At 43.4% G+C, this 17,503-nt stretch overlaps 1 protein-coding gene across 2 annotated transcripts; it reads right to left on the reverse strand.

Moving 5' to 3' along the window:
* Nucleotides 1-14,697: 14,697 nt before the first annotated feature.
* Nucleotides 14,698-16,606, reverse strand: LOC9650820. Of its 2 annotated transcripts, XM_024677560.1 has the most exons (8): nucleotides 16,125-16,606; nucleotides 15,989-16,074; nucleotides 15,579-15,668; nucleotides 15,446-15,528; nucleotides 15,281-15,384; nucleotides 15,014-15,228; nucleotides 14,867-14,952; nucleotides 14,698-14,800 (listed from the first exon to the last, which is right to left on the reverse strand). In XM_024677560.1, exons 2-8 carry the CDS (start codon nucleotides 15,997-15,999, stop codon nucleotides 14,787-14,789), a joined length of 603 nt encoding a protein of 200 aa, XP_024533328.1. In that variant the 5' UTR covers nucleotides 16,000-16,074; nucleotides 16,125-16,606; the 3' UTR covers nucleotides 14,698-14,786. The 2 variants fall into 2 exon arrangements, with proteins under 2 accessions (XP_024533328.1, XP_024533329.1); XM_024677561.1 differs by having other exon boundaries at nucleotides 15,989-16,606.
* Nucleotides 16,607-17,503: the final 897 nt, after the last annotated feature.

Genomic DNA, 17,503 nt, shown 5'->3' on the forward strand with positions numbered 1-17,503 from the left:
CCCCCCCTTGAGGAATAAATGCTTTAGGCTTTCACCCCAAGCCTCCCTTAATATCAAGAGTTAGTCTCTGGCTCCCTTAGTATCAAGAGTTAGTTTCTGGGACAAACTCGAAACTTACTAAATATGGGCTGGCGCTAGATTGCGAATTTGGACACAGGACGAACACCATTGTGTTCAGGCCAATCTCTACATTCCATAGATATGCCAAATGAGCAAATCTAGACACTTTCCATAAATAGCATTTGGGACCGAAATGAGACTAACACAAAGGGTATGATAGCGAGGGTGTTTGGCAAACACGGTAAACTATCATCTAGCAATATTGAGGGACCAATCTTAATACGCGAGGGTTTTTGTCAAGCCAGTGCAAGACAAAGCAAAAGAGAACTAACAAGCCAGGCCAAATATGCTTGGCTAAATAGACACTTAGGAATTCCTTCCTTATGCTCGTCCGGCTAAGTACAGATGCAAAGTCCAGTTTACTAAGTGTCGCGAATGTGACTTCGGGTATCGAAAGTTACCTGTCAACTAGTCCTTACGAACACTCTTACCTTACTGCCACGATGGCAGGAGGTCGGTATTGCTGGGCCCGTTATTAGTCTTCGCCTAAGCTAGTTGAGAAACTGGTCTTCGCGTGTGCACTTAACCAGATGGGCATAAGGACGGAATTCCTATGTGCTATCTGTCAAGCATACTTGACCTAGTTAGAGAAACTCATTCGTTGACTTGCACTTGCTAGTGTTGGGAACCCGCGATATTGAGATTGGTCCCTCAATATCGCTAGATGATAGCTTACCGTGTTTGCCAAACACCCTCGCTATCATGCCCTTTGTCTTAGTCTCAATTCGGTCCCAAAAGCTATTTATGGAAAGTGTCCAGATTTGCTCATTTGGCATATCTACAGAATGTAGAGATCGTCCTAAACACAATGGTGTTCATCCCGTATCCAAATTCGCAATCTAGGGACATTCCATATTTAGTAAGTTTCGAGCTTGTCCCAAAGATTAACTCCTGATACTAAGGGAGGCTTGGGGTGAAAGCCCAAAGCATGTGTTTCTCAAGGGGGGGGGGGGCTGTGGGGGGTTCCAAATGTGCAAAACAAGGACAGGCACGCAAGCGGGAGCTAGACTATGCCTCAGGTTGGTCGGCCATGCCTGACCTACCCACTATCCCTTCCAGCTTGGGTCTAAGCCCAAGTTCCATTCCATGCTAGCTGGTGGAGTACCCATGTCCTCGCGTTAGGCCACCGGTATGCCGAAATAGCGCCAGACTCCTATTGGCTCCGTTTTGCATGCTGGTCCTGGCATTGGGATGTTGGTTACTCTAGGACTGTTCCAAGTCGCTCCGGGCTCCTGTTCCTTCGCTCCTTGGGCTTTATGCTCAGGAGTTGCTCCGTGGTTCAGTTCCGTCACTCTTTGGCTCCATGCTTGGGAGTTTGGCACCGTTCCTTCGTTCAGTGGCCCAAGGCCCTGAACCTCGGGTTCCTATGGACACATGGCATGTGACACGTGGCATCTGTCACATGGCACAAAGAGGGTTTAGGTTCTGCTTCGTGGTGTTATCCTATGGTAAATCACCATAGGATAAAGGGTCAAAACCACGTGCGCTACATTTGGTATCAGAGGATGAGTCTCAATGAGTATTATTCAATGAGATTGGGCAACTAGTCTCGTTGCATACGCAAAGATGAAAACGATGATCCTAGTGGGTACACATTTGGGTGCAAAGGCTTCGCAATCGTTCTTTGGGTATGGATTTGGTCACCTTGTTGTACCATATTCTGTGAGCTTGAGCTTAGGCTCACAAAAGGGATTGAGTTATTCCATTCTCACAAGTTTGAGCTTGGACTCGTGAGTGAGGCACATTAGCAACTCAAGGTTACACTTTGAGTTGGCAGGATTAATGTTAGCCTATCGGTGGTTCCATGAGTTGTTCTATGTACCATGGGTGAAAGTGGCAAATAAGCTGGTCCGCAGCTATTTAGCACGGCGCTAGTGGATCCTTCCTAGGCATGATTACAAGTGAATCAACCAAGATTGTAGGGATTAGTCTATTGGTTCAAGTAGTTATTGTCGTGCTCTCTCATAAACTTTTCTTGGATTGGACTGAAAGCAGTGCGAATGCAAGCTTGAGGTTTAGTCAAAGATGAGACTGAAAAAAGAGTTGTCAGGGACAAAGGATCAAACACGTAAATCATTTTCTCTTGGAGAGATGATTTGCAACGAGGTGTTAATTCATTGCTCATGTTCACATTATGCAATCAAGAGTCCCTACCTTGATGCATGTTGGAAATGATGGTCTTGTAAATGGTGAGTTGTGGGATGGATAGCGGTGAAGTGCTAAACCATTTTGTCTAGATTTGCTATTGGAAGACTTGGGTTACAATGCTCAATTCTTTTCTAGGGAACCTTGCTATTGCTCCTTGAGTAACTTGGTGTTGGGTTAAGTTTTGAGTTTGGTCGGATAGCGAGTAGCATGAGCTTGTCCGTGTTGTGAACAAAAGTTAGTGGTGTTAGGTGTTGTAAATCTCTATTGGTGGAGTGTGGCATTTATATTGCATTTTGTCAAGTTGAGTTGGCACTTGATATTTCATGTAAACCTTTGAAGTAATGACATTGGCATTACTCGTGGTGTTACTCAATTGATGATCAAGTCATTGTGATACTTATATTATATCCATGTGATAATGAGCAATGTGTTTATGAAGTTGCTTAGTTAAACGATGATCAACCCCAAAAGTGGTTGATAATGAAGCTAATCTACTTGCACGAAATAACATTGTAGTAGCTTTGACTAGATTCTCAATGGTGGTTCATTATGCTAAGCTTAAGTTAGTTCTTTGTTCCTTGGTTCCTTGAGGGTTTGACCATAAGATGTTGGAAAGGGTTGTAGCATTCATTTGCTATAGCTTATTAGTTGATCCATTAACACTTAGAGTAGATTGTTGGATAGAGAAGGTGTGAGGTTGAGGCATTAACATTACTAGCACTTGTGTTAATGGAAGTGGCATTGTTATTTTAAGTGATGAGGAAGTTTCCTTAGAGCTTGATTTTCCATGTCATTTTTCTTGTTAGTGTTTTAGCTTCACATTGGATCATGAAGGTGGTTGAAGAAGAGTGTTAGTGTAATGTGGATATCCGAAGATGTGGTCTTCATGATCAAGACTTGGATGTTCCATTTGCATTTTACGGATGTCGGTGTTAGATGGCGAAAGAATGGGCAAAAAGATGTTCGAGGCTTAAACATACTATAGGTCATGAGAATTTGTGTTGAGGTGAATGTAAGTGACTAATTTTTCCATTCTACTTTAGTCACTTAACCGCACTTCCGACCACTTGGAGGAGTCTCATTCACGACCTCCATAAGTCCCATTCAGAAGTCCCTAGCCCCGCAAATGGCATCCATGCCACTCAACTTTTGCACTTGGTCCAAGTGCTCCACGTGTCCAATCCCTTGACCGACACCCCAAGGCACCACCAACATACCAGCCCATTACGCTAGGCCATGCCCAATCACCTTGGTCACATCGGTGGTCTAACACCACCTGCATTGCAATCCTGTCTCTCCAAGACTGAGCTATCCGTCCATGAGTGGTCATCCCAGATCCACTCCTTAGCATCCTTAGGATGCCCGCAGACATGGGAAATAGCCTTCCCCAATATCTCCTTTCTGGTCCCCACCAAGTCCCTTTCTATCCATGGCCGTGTTCACCAACACTGCCACTGGATCAAGGCCCATAGGCCCGACCACTAAGTCCAACTGTCCTCTAGGACTTCCTTACTGTGTGACTGTGTCCCTTGTCCCCACACTAGAGGGCTACTCCTCTGTAGCGCATGTGATCATGGGATGAGATTTGGATATACTGTCACCGTGGATCCTTGGAACCTTGGGGGATAAATGGGGATAAAATAGCCACTAAGGGCTCTCTCATCAAGCAATTGCCCCTTTCCAATTGGCTTAAGGGGAGAGAGATAAAGTGCGCTACAGTTGGTATCAGAGAAAATGGCACGGGTTCGATTCCCATTGATTAGTGGCTACTTAAAAGTATAATATACCCTTGAGCAAGGTATATTCCTACCCCTAAATTTGAAATCGTACGTATTGGGCATCCATGCGTACGTCCTTCCTCTTGTGTGGTGTATCCACGGACGAAGGTATCCACCGTGGGACTGTGGTACGGGTGGATGACTAGTTGCCTCACATGGAATAGCTGGTCTACACAATGGAAGGATTGGTAGATTGAGTGCGGAAATGGAGGTGCTGGTTCCCCTTGGCTCAGTAGGGGTTGTTAGTCAATAGTCAATAAGGACATTAACATCTCTGAAAGGGGGGTGAGTGTAGCGCATGTGATCATGGGATGAGATTTGGATATACTGTCACCGTGGATCCTTGGAACCTTGGGGGATAAATAGGGATAAAATAGCCACTAAGGGCTCTCTCATCAAGCAATTGCCCCTTTTCCAGTTGGCTTAAGGGAAGAGAGATAAGGTGTGCTACATCCTCTTCCTTTCCACAGTCTGGGACTTTGGGGCAACATTTTGGAACACCGTGGCCCTACGCGGGCCTCGTGGGTACTCTCCTCGCCTTCTACCTTTGGGTGCTTTAGCCATGGGCTTAGAACAAGGTTCCATTGAGCCACACCAGGTATCCAAGTAGGTAGTGCCACCCACACTTGGACTGGGAGCCTCGGCCAGTCGATCTCCAGGGGGAACTAGAGCCGGCTCTTGAACACTTCACCAAGCTACCCCGCTTGTTGGTCCGTGTTCACTCTATTCTTGGACTTCCCAGTGGGCAGCTCATCACCCAACACTAGGTCCGGCCTTCTTGGGCCAAACTAGCATTTCCTGGCCAAACTGGCATTTCCTGGCCAAACTGGCTCCACTGCAGTCCTCCCCCCTACTATACTTTTGGAGCTCACCAAACCCCCCAGGGTCTAGGAGACGAACGCTTTGGGCTTTCACCCTCTCAGACTCGAACTCAGATTTGGCCTCGGACTCGGACTCGGACTCGGACTCGGACTCGGATTCGGACTCGGACTCGGACTCGGCCTCGGCCTCGGCCTCGGTCTCGGTCTCAGTCCCGATCTTGGTCTCGGTCTCGGTCCCGGTCTCAATCTTGGTCCCGGTCTCAACTTCGGACTCCATCTCGGGTCCATCTCAGACTCCATCTCAGGTCCATTTTGGACTCCATCTTGGACTCCACCTCGGGCTCCATCTCGGGTCCTTCTCGGACTCCACCTCAGACTCCATCTTGGGTCCATCTTGGGTCCCATCTCGGGTCCATCTCGGGTCCATCTCGGACTCCATCTCGGACTCCATCTCGGGTCCATCTCGGACTCCATCTCAGGTCCATCTCGGATCCATCTCGGATCCACCTCGGACTCCACCTCGGACTCCATCTCGGGGTCCTTCTCAGACTCCACTTCGGACTCCAACTCGGGTCCATCTCGGGTCCACCTTAGACTCCACCTCGGACTCTATCTCGGGTCCATCTCGGGTCCCATCTCGGGTCCATCTCAGACTCTTCCACGTGTCATGTGTTGGTCCTTTTGGGTCCCTTTTTGGAGCCTCGCTTATTGCTCTCTTTGTGCTTGTTCCTCGAGCACTTCGTTGGGAGTTCCACTCCTACTCTCAACCTTTCAAGGCGGAGCTTTTAGTCCAAACGTGTTACGCTTGTTTGGCTTTCCCTTCAACCATTACCACATGGCGCCCTTCCGGCTCCACTTTGGGGCCTAGGGATTTTGTGTCTCACAGTGAACTTATGTGAAGTTGTAAGTAGGAGGAAGTTGGTTGAGTTTTGAAAATTTGTATTCCTAGACTGAGAGTCATTCTTTCTCTAAGATGGAAAATTTTCTACAAATTTTCTTAGACTTATCCAATGGCTGATGTATTGATCACTTTGCTCGAAAACCATTCTGTTTTCGAAAGCCAATACAAACTAGTGAAGGGGTTGGAGTTGACTTCGGTTAGCTTAGACCTTAGTATGTAATTTGTATGATGTGGCCCGAAAGGGATGTTGACTTTTGGGGCTAAGGCAATTGAGTTGGATAGAGTCTGGAGTTGGTATAGAAAAGTAGTTGTTGCACTTTTCTAAGAAAGGTGACCCTTGTGCCTTTCTTCTGTAGCATTATGCTTGGTGGCAGGTTGCACTTTGCATTTTGTAAGACTCTATGAGAGTAGTGAGCTCTCATTGATCTTGATTTGGTCTTGGTGGCTTTGCGCCTTAGTTGAGGATGGTGATGTCCAACTTAGTTGTTTGTAGTTGAGATGTTAGTACCCATACTATAGCTTTGTTTAAATGGAGGTTGTGCACTGATATGAGTCCATCTCATGGTCTTCACTTTAGTTTCGGCTAAGTGTTGATCATGCATAGCTAGCTTCTTCAAGGCATGCTCAGAGTTAGTGGCTAAATGCATTGGTGAGCTTATCGCGGTTGAGTTGGATTCGAGTGGTCATTTAGTTCGTGCTTGTTCATGAACCCTTATCTCGACCTGGGGTATTACGTTCATGTTGGACAAGTATATGACTTGATGACATGAGTTTAGTGTTTAGGTCTTGTGAAGGCAAGTTGAAAGGTGATTGTTGGTTGCTTTGCGACTAGTGCTTACTTGTAGACTCCGTTGAGGACTATTGACACTTGCTTCACTCGGTGAAGATTTAGCAGTGGTGGGTTTACTTTATCGGATGGTGTTGCGGAGGATCGTGTTGTTAGACTTACATGGGTTTTCCATGCTGGTCTCTTGACTCTACTTCTATCAATATCATTTGGTTGCATTTAGTTCGTGGTGTTGGATTTCATTGAGTCTTGGATGTGGTGATTCACTCCTTGATGAAATGTTATCTGTAATTGAGTATTGTTAAAGGATTGGTCTCGGATACTGAGTAAAGTATCTTCGACCTTGGTTAGCTTAGTTGCTAGAGAGTTTTGAGTGGTGATTCACTCCTACTTTCTTCTAGCTTTGTTATAGTGTTGATGGCATTGAAGTGATGCCTTGTCATTGATATTATTGATGTTGAGATTCAAGTGAGATAAGATGTTTCTCCTTAGGATTGACATTAAGTTTCATTAGTTTTAATGAAGATAGTGCTGATGATTTGGCTATGGCTTTGTGTTATTGGCATTCATACATTTGCTAGTTAGCAACTATGTTGATGTTCAAATGAACTGAGTGGCAAGTTTGAGTTAGTTGTGTTCTAAACGAGATTATTTAGTAAGGGCTGAGCTTTAAGCTTTTCCTTGAAAAGTGATTTAGTCATGGACTGTGCTAACTCTACAAGTGGAAGAGTTAGTGATCGATATTGGAATATTTGAATCCTTATGGGATTTTAGTTGAAATATATCGATCATTGATGATTCTTCTTATGCTTGTTATGAAGTGAGTTACGTCTTGCTATAGATGGATTCATGGAGGATCGTTTAGTGATCACTTGTTGAGCATAGTTTTGTTATGCTTAGCTTTTAGATTGATGCAAACATGCTCTTCATTAGCTTTGGCATTATAAAGTTTGGCTTATGGATATGTTGAGGAGGATATTGTGGGTTGCACCATGATTTCTTCTTTAGCATTGATGTTAGTTCATGCGAGACTCGTGATCATTATTAAGCAAGACTTGGCTATAGACTTCTTCGAGCTTGTGGTTCTTTGAGTTTTATGCTTATTGTTCTATTTGTTAGAAGTTGTTGGGGAAAGGCATTTTGGCTCATTAGTTTCAATGTTGAAGTTGGTTTTTGCATCTAGCAATCATTGGTGATGATTGACTATCATCTAAGGTAGTTGATTATCCTTATCAAAAGTTTTGCTTGATTATTGTTGGTCTGGAATTATTTGCTATTTTTCGGGATGGTAAATTCTTGCTTAACGATGATTTGGCATATCTTTTTGATGGGATAATTGATGATCTTTTATGATAGTTAGTTGTTCTCTTTGATAGCTTTTGGCTTTTCGCAATACCACATGTTCTTTGTGGTTTGCTTTGGATTGGTCTCTTGGGTTTGAGGCATCCATAGGATGTTGCTGACACTTGCTTAGGCAACTTGAGTTCCTTAGTGTTGTTGACTGGGATCTATTCGGATTGGGTCGTGTGATAGTTGGCATGATTGAGGGTTTGTTGGTCTTACCTCCTTCATTCTGTTCTGTTGTCTATTGCTCAAGTTAGTTCTGATAGATTGGGATGTTATTTCCTTCAAGTGATACATTCGCAAGCATTGTGCTTGTCAGTCAATGATATTTTGTGTTCTTTGAGTTATCTCTAGTAAGTTGTTGGCTTACTATCTGCTATCTTCGGTAGTTAAGTTTCATCATTGAGTTTACTTGATGATATACTTGCTATTGAATTTTGTTGGATAATGATTCCTATGTTTACCAATTATGATGATTTTGGTGGTTCTTATACTCTACTACTAGTTTATCGGATGATAACTTACTTGGAATACTCTTGTGTTCTAATATAAGATTATTCACTGATAATTAAGACTCTAAGATATCATTGTTTATGACTTTGATATTGTCCATCTATTGATCTTTGAATTTTGGGCCAGTATAGGCAGACTGGCTTCAGCACTTCGTGTGCATGGTGAAATCTCTCGTCATGGGGTAGCTACTATCGACTGGTCACATAACCCACCTCTTTATCGATGTTCTTTATTCAGTTGAAAGGGCGTGACCGTGTAAACAACTCTAACTGCCTGTTTACAGTAGTCTATCTAAACCTTACCAACGGGTTTGGTTTCTTTGCTCAGGAGGGTTGGGGCCTCTAGCTTCTCTCTCTATGTCCTTGTGAGTAGGGGCGTATCACACTTTTGTAAGCTGGGTGACTCCCAGAGCAGCAAGGGTGGCTGACTCCGTTGGTCATTTCCTTGTCGGCGATGGCCGGAAGGTGTCTGAGCTGGTAGCGCATCCGCGTTAGACAAAGAGATTGCCTCCTAACTCATTTAAGTTGGTGCATTTCTCACATAATGTGAATACCGTGAACTTTTTCTGGAGTTGTTTCCTTGGCGGTATTCTAGACTCGAGTGTGCATCGACGAGGATGTCGATTTTCCCTAAGGGGGGAGAGTGTCGCGAATGTGACTTCGGGTATCGACAGTTACCTGTCAACTAGTCCTTACGGACACTCTTACCTTACTGCCATGATGGCAGGAGGTCGGTATTGTTGGGCCCGTTATCAATCTCCGCCTAAGCTAGTTGAGAAACTGGTCTTTGCATGTGCACTTGACCAGATGGGCATAAGGACAGAATTTCTACGTGCTATTTGTCAAGCATACTTGACCTGGTTAGAGAAACTCATTCGTTGATTTGCACTTGCTAGTGTTGGGAACCCCCGCGATATTGAGATTAGTCCCTCAATATTGCTAAATGATAGCTTACCGTGTCTGCCAAACACCCTTGCTATTATGCCCTTTGTGTTAATCTCAATTCGGTCCCAAAAGCTATGCCAAATTTGCTCATTTGGCATATTTACAGAATGTAGAGATCATCCTGAACACAATGGTGTTCATCCCGTGTCCAAATTCGCAATTTAGGGACATTCCATATTTAGTAAGTTTCGAGATTGTCCCAGAGACTAACTCCTGATACTAAGGGAGGCTTGGGGTGAAAGCCCAAAGTGTGTGTTCCCCAAGGGAAGGGGGGGGGGGGGGGGCTGTGGGGGGTTCCAAATGTATAGTAGGGATAGTGGGTAGATTGGGCATAGCCAACCAATTTGAGGCATAGTCTAGCTCCTGCTTGCGTGCCTGTCCTTGTTTTGCATCTGGCTTGGGTCTAAGCCCAAGTTCCATTCCATGCTAGCTGGTGGAGTACCCATGTCCTCGCGTTAGGCCACCGGTATGCCGAAATAGCGCCAGACTCTGTTTGGCTCTATTTTGCATGCTGGTCCTGGCATTGGGATGCTGGTTACTCTAGGACTGTTCCAAGTCGCTTTGGGCTCCTGTTCTTTCGCTCCTTGGGCTTTATGCTTGGGAGTTGCTCCGTGGTTCGGTTCCGTCACTCTTTGGCTCCATGCTTGGGAGTTTGGCACCGTTCCTTTGTTCAGTGGCCCAAGGCCCTAAACCTCGGGTTCCTATGGACATGTGGCATGGACACGTGGCATGTGACATGTGGCATCTGTCACGTGGCACAAAAAGGGTTTAGGTTCCGCTTCGTGGTGTTATTCTATGGTAAATCACCATAGGATAAAGGGTCAAAACCACGTGCACTACACTAACACTTGAACAAAAGAGGCCAATAAAGGGAATTAGCAATATCAACCTCCTACCATCGTGGCTGAGTAAGGAAAGAGTGTCCGTAAGGACTGGCTGGCAGGTAACTTTCGATACCTGAAGTCACATTCACAACAGTAACAAAGTTAGTGGTATTCTAAACGAGATTGTTTAGTAGAGATTGTGTTTTGGCTTTTCCTTGAAAAGTGATTTAGTCATGCATTCTATTAGCTTTACAAGAGGAAGAGTTAATTTCGATATTGAAATGATTAAATCTTTATTGAATTTAAGTTGAGATATATCAATTATTGATGATTTTTTCTTATACTTGTTATGAAGTCAATTATGTTTTATTATAAAAGATGAATTTATGGAGGATTGTTCGGAGATTATTTATGAAGTATAATTTCATTCTACTTGGCTTTTGGAATGATGCAAATATACTCTTCATTAGTTTTTGCATTATGAAGTTTAACTTTTGAATGTGCTAAAAAGAATATTGTGAGTTGTATCATAATTTTTTCTTTAACATTAAAGTTAGTTCATGTAAGGCTTGTGATTATTGTTAAGCAAGACTTGGTTATAAACTTCTTTGAACTTTTAGTTCTTTGAGTTTTTATGTTTATTGTTCTATTTGTTATAAGTTGTTGGAGAAGGCATTTTAGCTCCATCAGTTTCGATGTTGAATAAGTATTTACATCTAGCAATCATTAATGATGATTGACTATCATCTACAATAATTAATTATCTTTGTCAAAGGTTTTGCAAAATTATTGTGTTAAATGATTTACCATTCTTTATGATAGTAAATTATTTATTCAATAATGATTATATATTTCTCTATTAATGGGATGATTGATGATCTTTTATGATCATTAATTATTCTCATTGAAAGCTTTTGGCTTTCCATATTTTTACATGTTTTTTGTGGTTTGCTCTAGATTGGTCTCTTAGGTTTGAGACATCAGTAAAATGTTGATGATGCTTGATGAAGAAATTTGAATTCCTTAATATGGTTAACTAAGATTTATTCAAATGAATGAGTGTTTGTTTACTTTGCAATATTTATTCTGTTTTGTTGATTATTATTAGAGTTGGTTCTGATAAATTAAGATGTTATTTCCTTTAGATGATACATTCATAATCATTTTGCTTATTTATTAATGATACTTTGTGTTTTTTTAGTTCTCTTGTATATTTTGTTTGGCATACTATTGTAGTTAAGATTTATCATTTCCTTAATGATCTATGTGTTATTAAATTTTATTGGTTGGTTAATCTTGTAATTCTGGTTTATCAAATGATAAATTACTTAGAATACTTTTTGTATTCTAATTTAAGCTTTATTCATTAATAATTTAGTCTCTTAGATATCATTGTCTCTAACTTTGATATTGTCCATTTATTAATCTTTGGATTTGGGCTAGTATAAGTAAACTAGTTTCGGCACTTCGTGTGCATAGTGAAATCTTTTATCATATTATAGACTGGTCACATCACCTTACCTCTTTCTCAATGTTCCTTATTTCTTAAAAAGGGGTGTAAATAACTCTAATTGCCTATTTAGAGTAGTTTATTTATTTGGTTTATTTGCTCATGAGGGTTAAGGCTTCTAGCTTCTCTCTCTATGTCATATATAAGTAGGGGTATATCATCTTTTGTAAGTTCAGTGACACTCAGAGCAATAGGGGTGGCTAACTCTATTAGTCAATTCTTTGTTAGTGACAATTAGAAAGTGTTTGAATTGTACTGCATTTATGTTAAATAGAGAGTTGCCCCTTAACTCATTTAAGTTGGTGCATTTCTTACAAAGCATGAATACTATAAACTTTTTTTGGAGTTGTTTTTTTGGTGGTATTCTAAACTCAAGTGTGTATCGACGAAGACATCAATCTTCCTTAAGGGGGGGGAGAGTGTCACAACTTTAATTGCAAATATTGAAAGTTACATGTTAACAAGTTATTTAAGATATTTTTTCTTTACTGCTACAATGGTAGGAAGTCAATATTGTTAGACCCTTTATCAATCCCTTTTATTCAAGTGTTAATAAACTTAATTTAGCATCTATACTTAGCCGGATGAGCATAAAAAAAGAATTCTTAAGTGTCTATTTAGCCAAATATTTAGCCCAGTTTGTTAATTCTCTTTTGCTTTATTTTGCATTAGTTTAACAAAAGTCCCCACGATATTGAGTTTGGCCCCTTAATGCTCATTAAGTGATAAATTACCATATTTGCCAAACATTATCCCCAATGCTCTTTATATTTCCAGATTCGTAATCTAGCACCATTCTATATTTAGTAAATTTCAAGCTTATCCTAGAGATTAACTCTTGGTACTAATTAGATATGGCCAATAAAGTATAGTCTCTCACTCCATTCCTTCATTTGGTGATCCAAAACCTTGAAACTTAGGTTCTACTCCTTAGGCACATGCTATATAGAAAGTTTAAGTTCCATTTCATGGTTATCCTAATATAATAAAAAGTGAAAACTATGTATGCTACAAGATTATCAATTCTTATTGTAGCTGCTGGACAATAGGGTATTGTTTTAGTCAATGCAAAATATAGAAAGGTTAGCCACTCACAATTTAGTAAGCTTGCATGATAAGTAAGTTTCAAGAATTCAAAGACAAATCTATATAAACAAGTGTATATAGTAGCAGTTTATTTCAAGTTTGTTACATATGGCTTGGGGAGTTGGGGATCCCCAACCAAGGCACTCCACTCATGCCCTGAGTGCAATGACATCTCTTGGACAATTATCATCAGTCGGCCACGTGCAGATCAGCAGCTACATGAAATCCATCTCCAAAAGGAAGCTAGAATGGAATTTAGGTGTCATGGACGGCCATGATCGCTGGATACGCCACATGGGCAAGGCATGAGCGTTGTTCGATGCTATTCCAAAAAGCAATGTCATCTCATGGAACGTGTTCATTGACAGATGGAACAACAAAGGGAATCTAGAGGACACCGAGCACTTGTCCAACGAATGCCTGGCTAGGACATGGCCACAATGGCAACAATGATCCAATCTGCCGTATTGTTCTTCCACTCTGGCATGAGCGAGCACAATTTGATGATCTCTTGATGATCTCAGCCTACGTTGCTTCCGGAGATCTTGGAGCTGCAATCAGAGTGCTGGATAGAATGTGCGAGAGGAACCTCATCACTCTGGTCGTGATCCTCCAGGGCTACACTGCCACTGGGCAGCTCGAGGAGGCCAACTATATGTTCGACAATGCAATGCCAGAGCGCGATACAATACCATGGAATGTGATATTCCAGGGGTATGCCCAGCGGGGGCATATGAAGTAGGCAAAGCTCTGTACGAGAGAATACCTGAGAAAGACCTCGTCTCGTCCACCTCGATGCTCCAATTTCTTGCCATAAACGCATGCATGCAAGAGGCAAAGCTCGTCTTTGATGCCACTCCTCACTGTGATATCGTGCTGTGCAATGCCCTCCTCCAGGCCTTTGCACAGCACGGCTATCTTCCAAACGCCAAGCGCTCTTCGATTCCATGGCAGAGAGAGACGTCCTGGACCACCATGTCATGCCCGAGGCCTTGTAGCAGACCACGGACGAGACACCATTGATGTCTTCACGACGATGATGTTTGATCCCGACCATTCAGCGTTTGTGAGTTCTCGGTGCTTGGGTTGTTCAAGCAGGGATGGAATTATTTTCGAACATGGTCGACGATCATCAATGGGGAGCACACTACTAGCCAAGGCCGAGGATCTCATCTCCAGCATGCCTTACGTCCCTGATGGAATCACTTGGATGGCGTTTCTCGCTCCCTGTCGGCTCCAAGAAGATCCACAACGAGCAACAGTCGCTGCTCGACAGCACCATCTCGTCACCGCATGCTCTCCTTTCCAGCACCTACGTAGTCGTGCTCTAGACTGGACCAAGTGATGAAGAGAGCCCAAGAACACCTCGAGCAGCGTTAACTGCTAGATGGTGGTGAGATCTTGATCGCAGGTGCTGGAGCAAGCATCCCCAAGCAACGGCATCCGGGACAAACGGTATTGTCTCGAGAAGTTCGTGAGCTTCTTCTGCTCGTCCCGAGTTTCCCAGCAGTGAGAGCTCGCTGCGCTACAAACACATTTGGTTTGCTTATCGAAATTCGTCCTCGCAAAGTTATTGGCCTAGAGCGCAGGTGCAGGCTTGCTCAATAAGTTGAAAGCTGGGATTTACCGACAGGTTGTATATCTGCACAAGGTGTTATTAGTCTGTCCGTCCCACCAGGGTCGCCATGAACCAGGTAATGTTTAAGAGCCGGAGGTGGTGAAGCTCAACATCGCTGCTGCTCGTCCTCGGGCTGTAAATTACAAGGACGTTTCTCTCCTTCCTTGCCCTGCCTTTCACTAAAAACACGGCCTGGCTTTTCCATACGACCTCTAGCACCGTGCACTGTAATATTTAGATAACTTGCTCCGGTTTACGACATAATTTACAGTTTTCTAAGCATTTAAATCCCATGCTAATATATTACCGTATAATAATAATAATTTAACCATAAAAGCATATTTTTAATGATATTTAAACCTGAATCTATTATGGGTTTGTTTTTTGATTTTTTACGCCTTAACGCCTGCACCAAGAAAAAATAATCAACACGCAAAGCAAACATACACAAAATTAAAATTAAAATCTTTACTTGGTCCATCAAACTCTTCTGGATCAAGACAGGCCCAGATGAGATCGTAGTTGATTGCCTCTGGAATCGCCTCTGGTGTCTCCTCCCTACAAAAAAGTAAAATAAAATTCAGCAGCCAAGAAGAAGAAGAAGAAAAAGAAAGCTTACTTCCCAAGGCAACAGTAAAAGTAACTCGGTCTCTTATAATCTGGAGGTTTCCACATCGATGGTCGCTCCTCATCCGGCATTAAAAGATACTTCCGGTTCTTCATTTTCTCCTCGTGTTTCTTGTGTGCAGCAGCCCGTTGTTCGTCGGAGAGGTACTCTGGGAACTTCAATTCCACGGGTATGTCTTCGTGTCGAGGAAAGTAAAGACGAGCACCCTACAAGATAAAGAGAGTCAAACAATCACAAAAATTTGGGAGTTTGGCTTACGGAACGCTCGTACCAAAAGCGTTCCACCGGATATTTCCCATACTCTCTGTCCATCCGCTTCACTGCCGTGTAAGGATAAGTGGTTTTAACTTCCACTAGCCCAGCTACATAAAAGAGTAAAAGAGTGAGGGAAAAAGCAAAGGGAATCATCAAAATCAAACTTACGAAGTAGCATGGCTCCCGGCTGACTCCTTGTGATCCGTCTCTCACCCGGCTGAATCTGGATCGACCGTCTCTTTGCGCAGATTCTGAGAAATAAAAAGCAAGGCTAGATTCGAACGACAGAAATTTGGCTTACTGTGGTGGTGTGACGGCCTCCTCCCTCTCGTCCAGTTGAATCGACCGCCGCCTGGGCTCGCGCTCAATCGACCGTCTAGTCGAGCGTTCTCTGAAAGGCAAGAGGTTAGAAAGAAAGAAAGAAAGGAACGGATTTGGTGTCACGCCTGCTGGCGGCCGAGCCTCGAGCTGTCTAGGCGAGCGTCCTCTGAGAAGAAAAGGAAGACGCTAGAAACAGGAAAAGAACAGAGATTCTCCCTCACCCAGTCTATCTCTGAGAAATAAAAGCTACGCTAGATTCGAAAGAAAAATTAGCTTTCTCTGAGAAATGAGAAAGAAGAGGCTAGAAAAACGAAAAGGACAATCGACCGTCTAGTGAGAAATAAGAGAGGACGAGTTTAGAAAAAGAAAAAGGAGGGAAAATTCGGTCACCTCTGATCCATCTAGAGCGTTCTCTGTGAAAGGCTAAAGGAGGAAATTTTGGCTCCCCGCTCTCGCCCAGCTGAATCGACAATGACCTATAGCAAACAAAAGAGGCTCAAAAATCTTACCGGGTGCACTGTCATACCTTAAGATTGGAAGCGAAGAACCCTAAACCCGCCGGGCTTCCGTACGCCATACCGTACCAACTGGTACGGTCCCCTGTTTTAGCTGGAGAGCAGCCAGATCTCAAGGAACAGTGAAAGAGCGCGGGAGAAGTGAGATAGGAGAGCAGATCTGGGCCAGAGAAGAGCATATTTGAGTGAGGAAGCCGGGAGGGATCTGCTTCTGCTGCTGCATCGAGGAAGATTAAGCCCAAGAAGAAGAGGGGAGCGCTGGAGCGAGACCAGAGGAAACGCACGATGATATCGTGCAGGAGAAGTGGAGGTAGCGCCCGCAATGTTGTGTCGCTCTCGCCGTATGCGCCGTGCAGAAATGGAGATAAGAAGCAGCCCGGGCGCACGACTTGGAGAGAAGAAGAGCCCAAGAAGAATGGAACAAGACAATCACCAAGGGGGAAAAAGAAGAACAAGCCCCAACGATTCAGATGATCCTCTACCATAGGAGACGAAGAACTGGGAAAAGGTCAAACCAGCTGCTTACCCGAAACTCATTTACAAGGCCGTTTTGTATTACGCTCCTGTTGCTCTTTGTGCTCTTAGAGCCCATCGTGGAGAATGCTGGGCTCGGTCGAGAGGAAGCTGTCCTCACGACACCAAAGCCGAGTAGATTTTCTCGTGCACATCATTGTTAAACTTGTCAAAGCTCGCTTCAAAGAACTGCTTGCTCTTCTTGCTCAGCAGCTTCTGGTGGTGGGAGGACTGAGTACGCAGCCATCCAGCCAGCTCCATTCTCAGGGGCTAGTTTCCGGCTATAAAAAGAATTTACAGTGTCACAAGAGGCAAACCGATACTCTCTACCTTGAAACAACAAAGAACAACACCGAAGACAGCCCAAAATTTGACCGAGAATGTGTACTCCTTTAAAAATGCAAACGACTTGCCACCACCAAATAAGCCTGCATCATCAAGAATCGCAAGCTTTCATACAATAAACAATCCATGGAACAAACACCTGCACCAAGATTGGCTGGGATAATCACTCGGCTGTATACACACATGTCAAAAACCTGTAAGCAATTTCCTGTGACACCTCACCTGCGGCCGCCACACCTGTAGAAAGGCCAAGTGCTTCCATTGCTCCCAAAACCAAAACTTTGAGAGCGTGGGTGCTCTCTATGTTACTCACGGCCAACCACGGTAGTGATGATCCTAAAGCTTCTGCTGGAAATGGAAGCACCTCCTCGTCTATCAAATGATGAACAGCATAGCTAGCATTGTCGCTCAAAAGAACCCAGGACTAACCTCTCGACTCAGACGAATTTTCTTGGATCTATAGAAACGAATAAAGCAACCAAGAGAAGAAAGCGTGGAGAGTGACGTGACGAGTTTCCAACTCGGTGGAATC

The sequence above is a fragment of the Selaginella moellendorffii genome, unplaced genomic scaffold (genome assembly GCF_000143415.4).
Source record: "Selaginella moellendorffii unplaced genomic scaffold, v1.0 SELMOscaffold_19, whole genome shotgun sequence".
Taxonomy (NCBI): Eukaryota; Viridiplantae; Streptophyta; class Lycopodiopsida; order Selaginellales; family Selaginellaceae; genus Selaginella; species Selaginella moellendorffii.

What these genes read in the sequence shown, in the direction of transcription:
- LOC9650820 (XM_024677560.1), bottom strand. An exon ending in GCCGGGAGCCATGCTACTTC is followed by an intron (nt 15,385 to 15,445) that starts GTAAGTTTGATT and finishes TCTTTTATGTAG; the next exon opens with CTGGGCTAGTGGAAGTTAAA. An exon ending in TTTTACTGTTGCCTTGGGAA is followed by an intron (nt 14,953 to 15,013) that starts GTAAGCTTTCTT and finishes ACTTTTTTGTAG; the next exon opens with GGAGGAGACACCAGAGGCGA.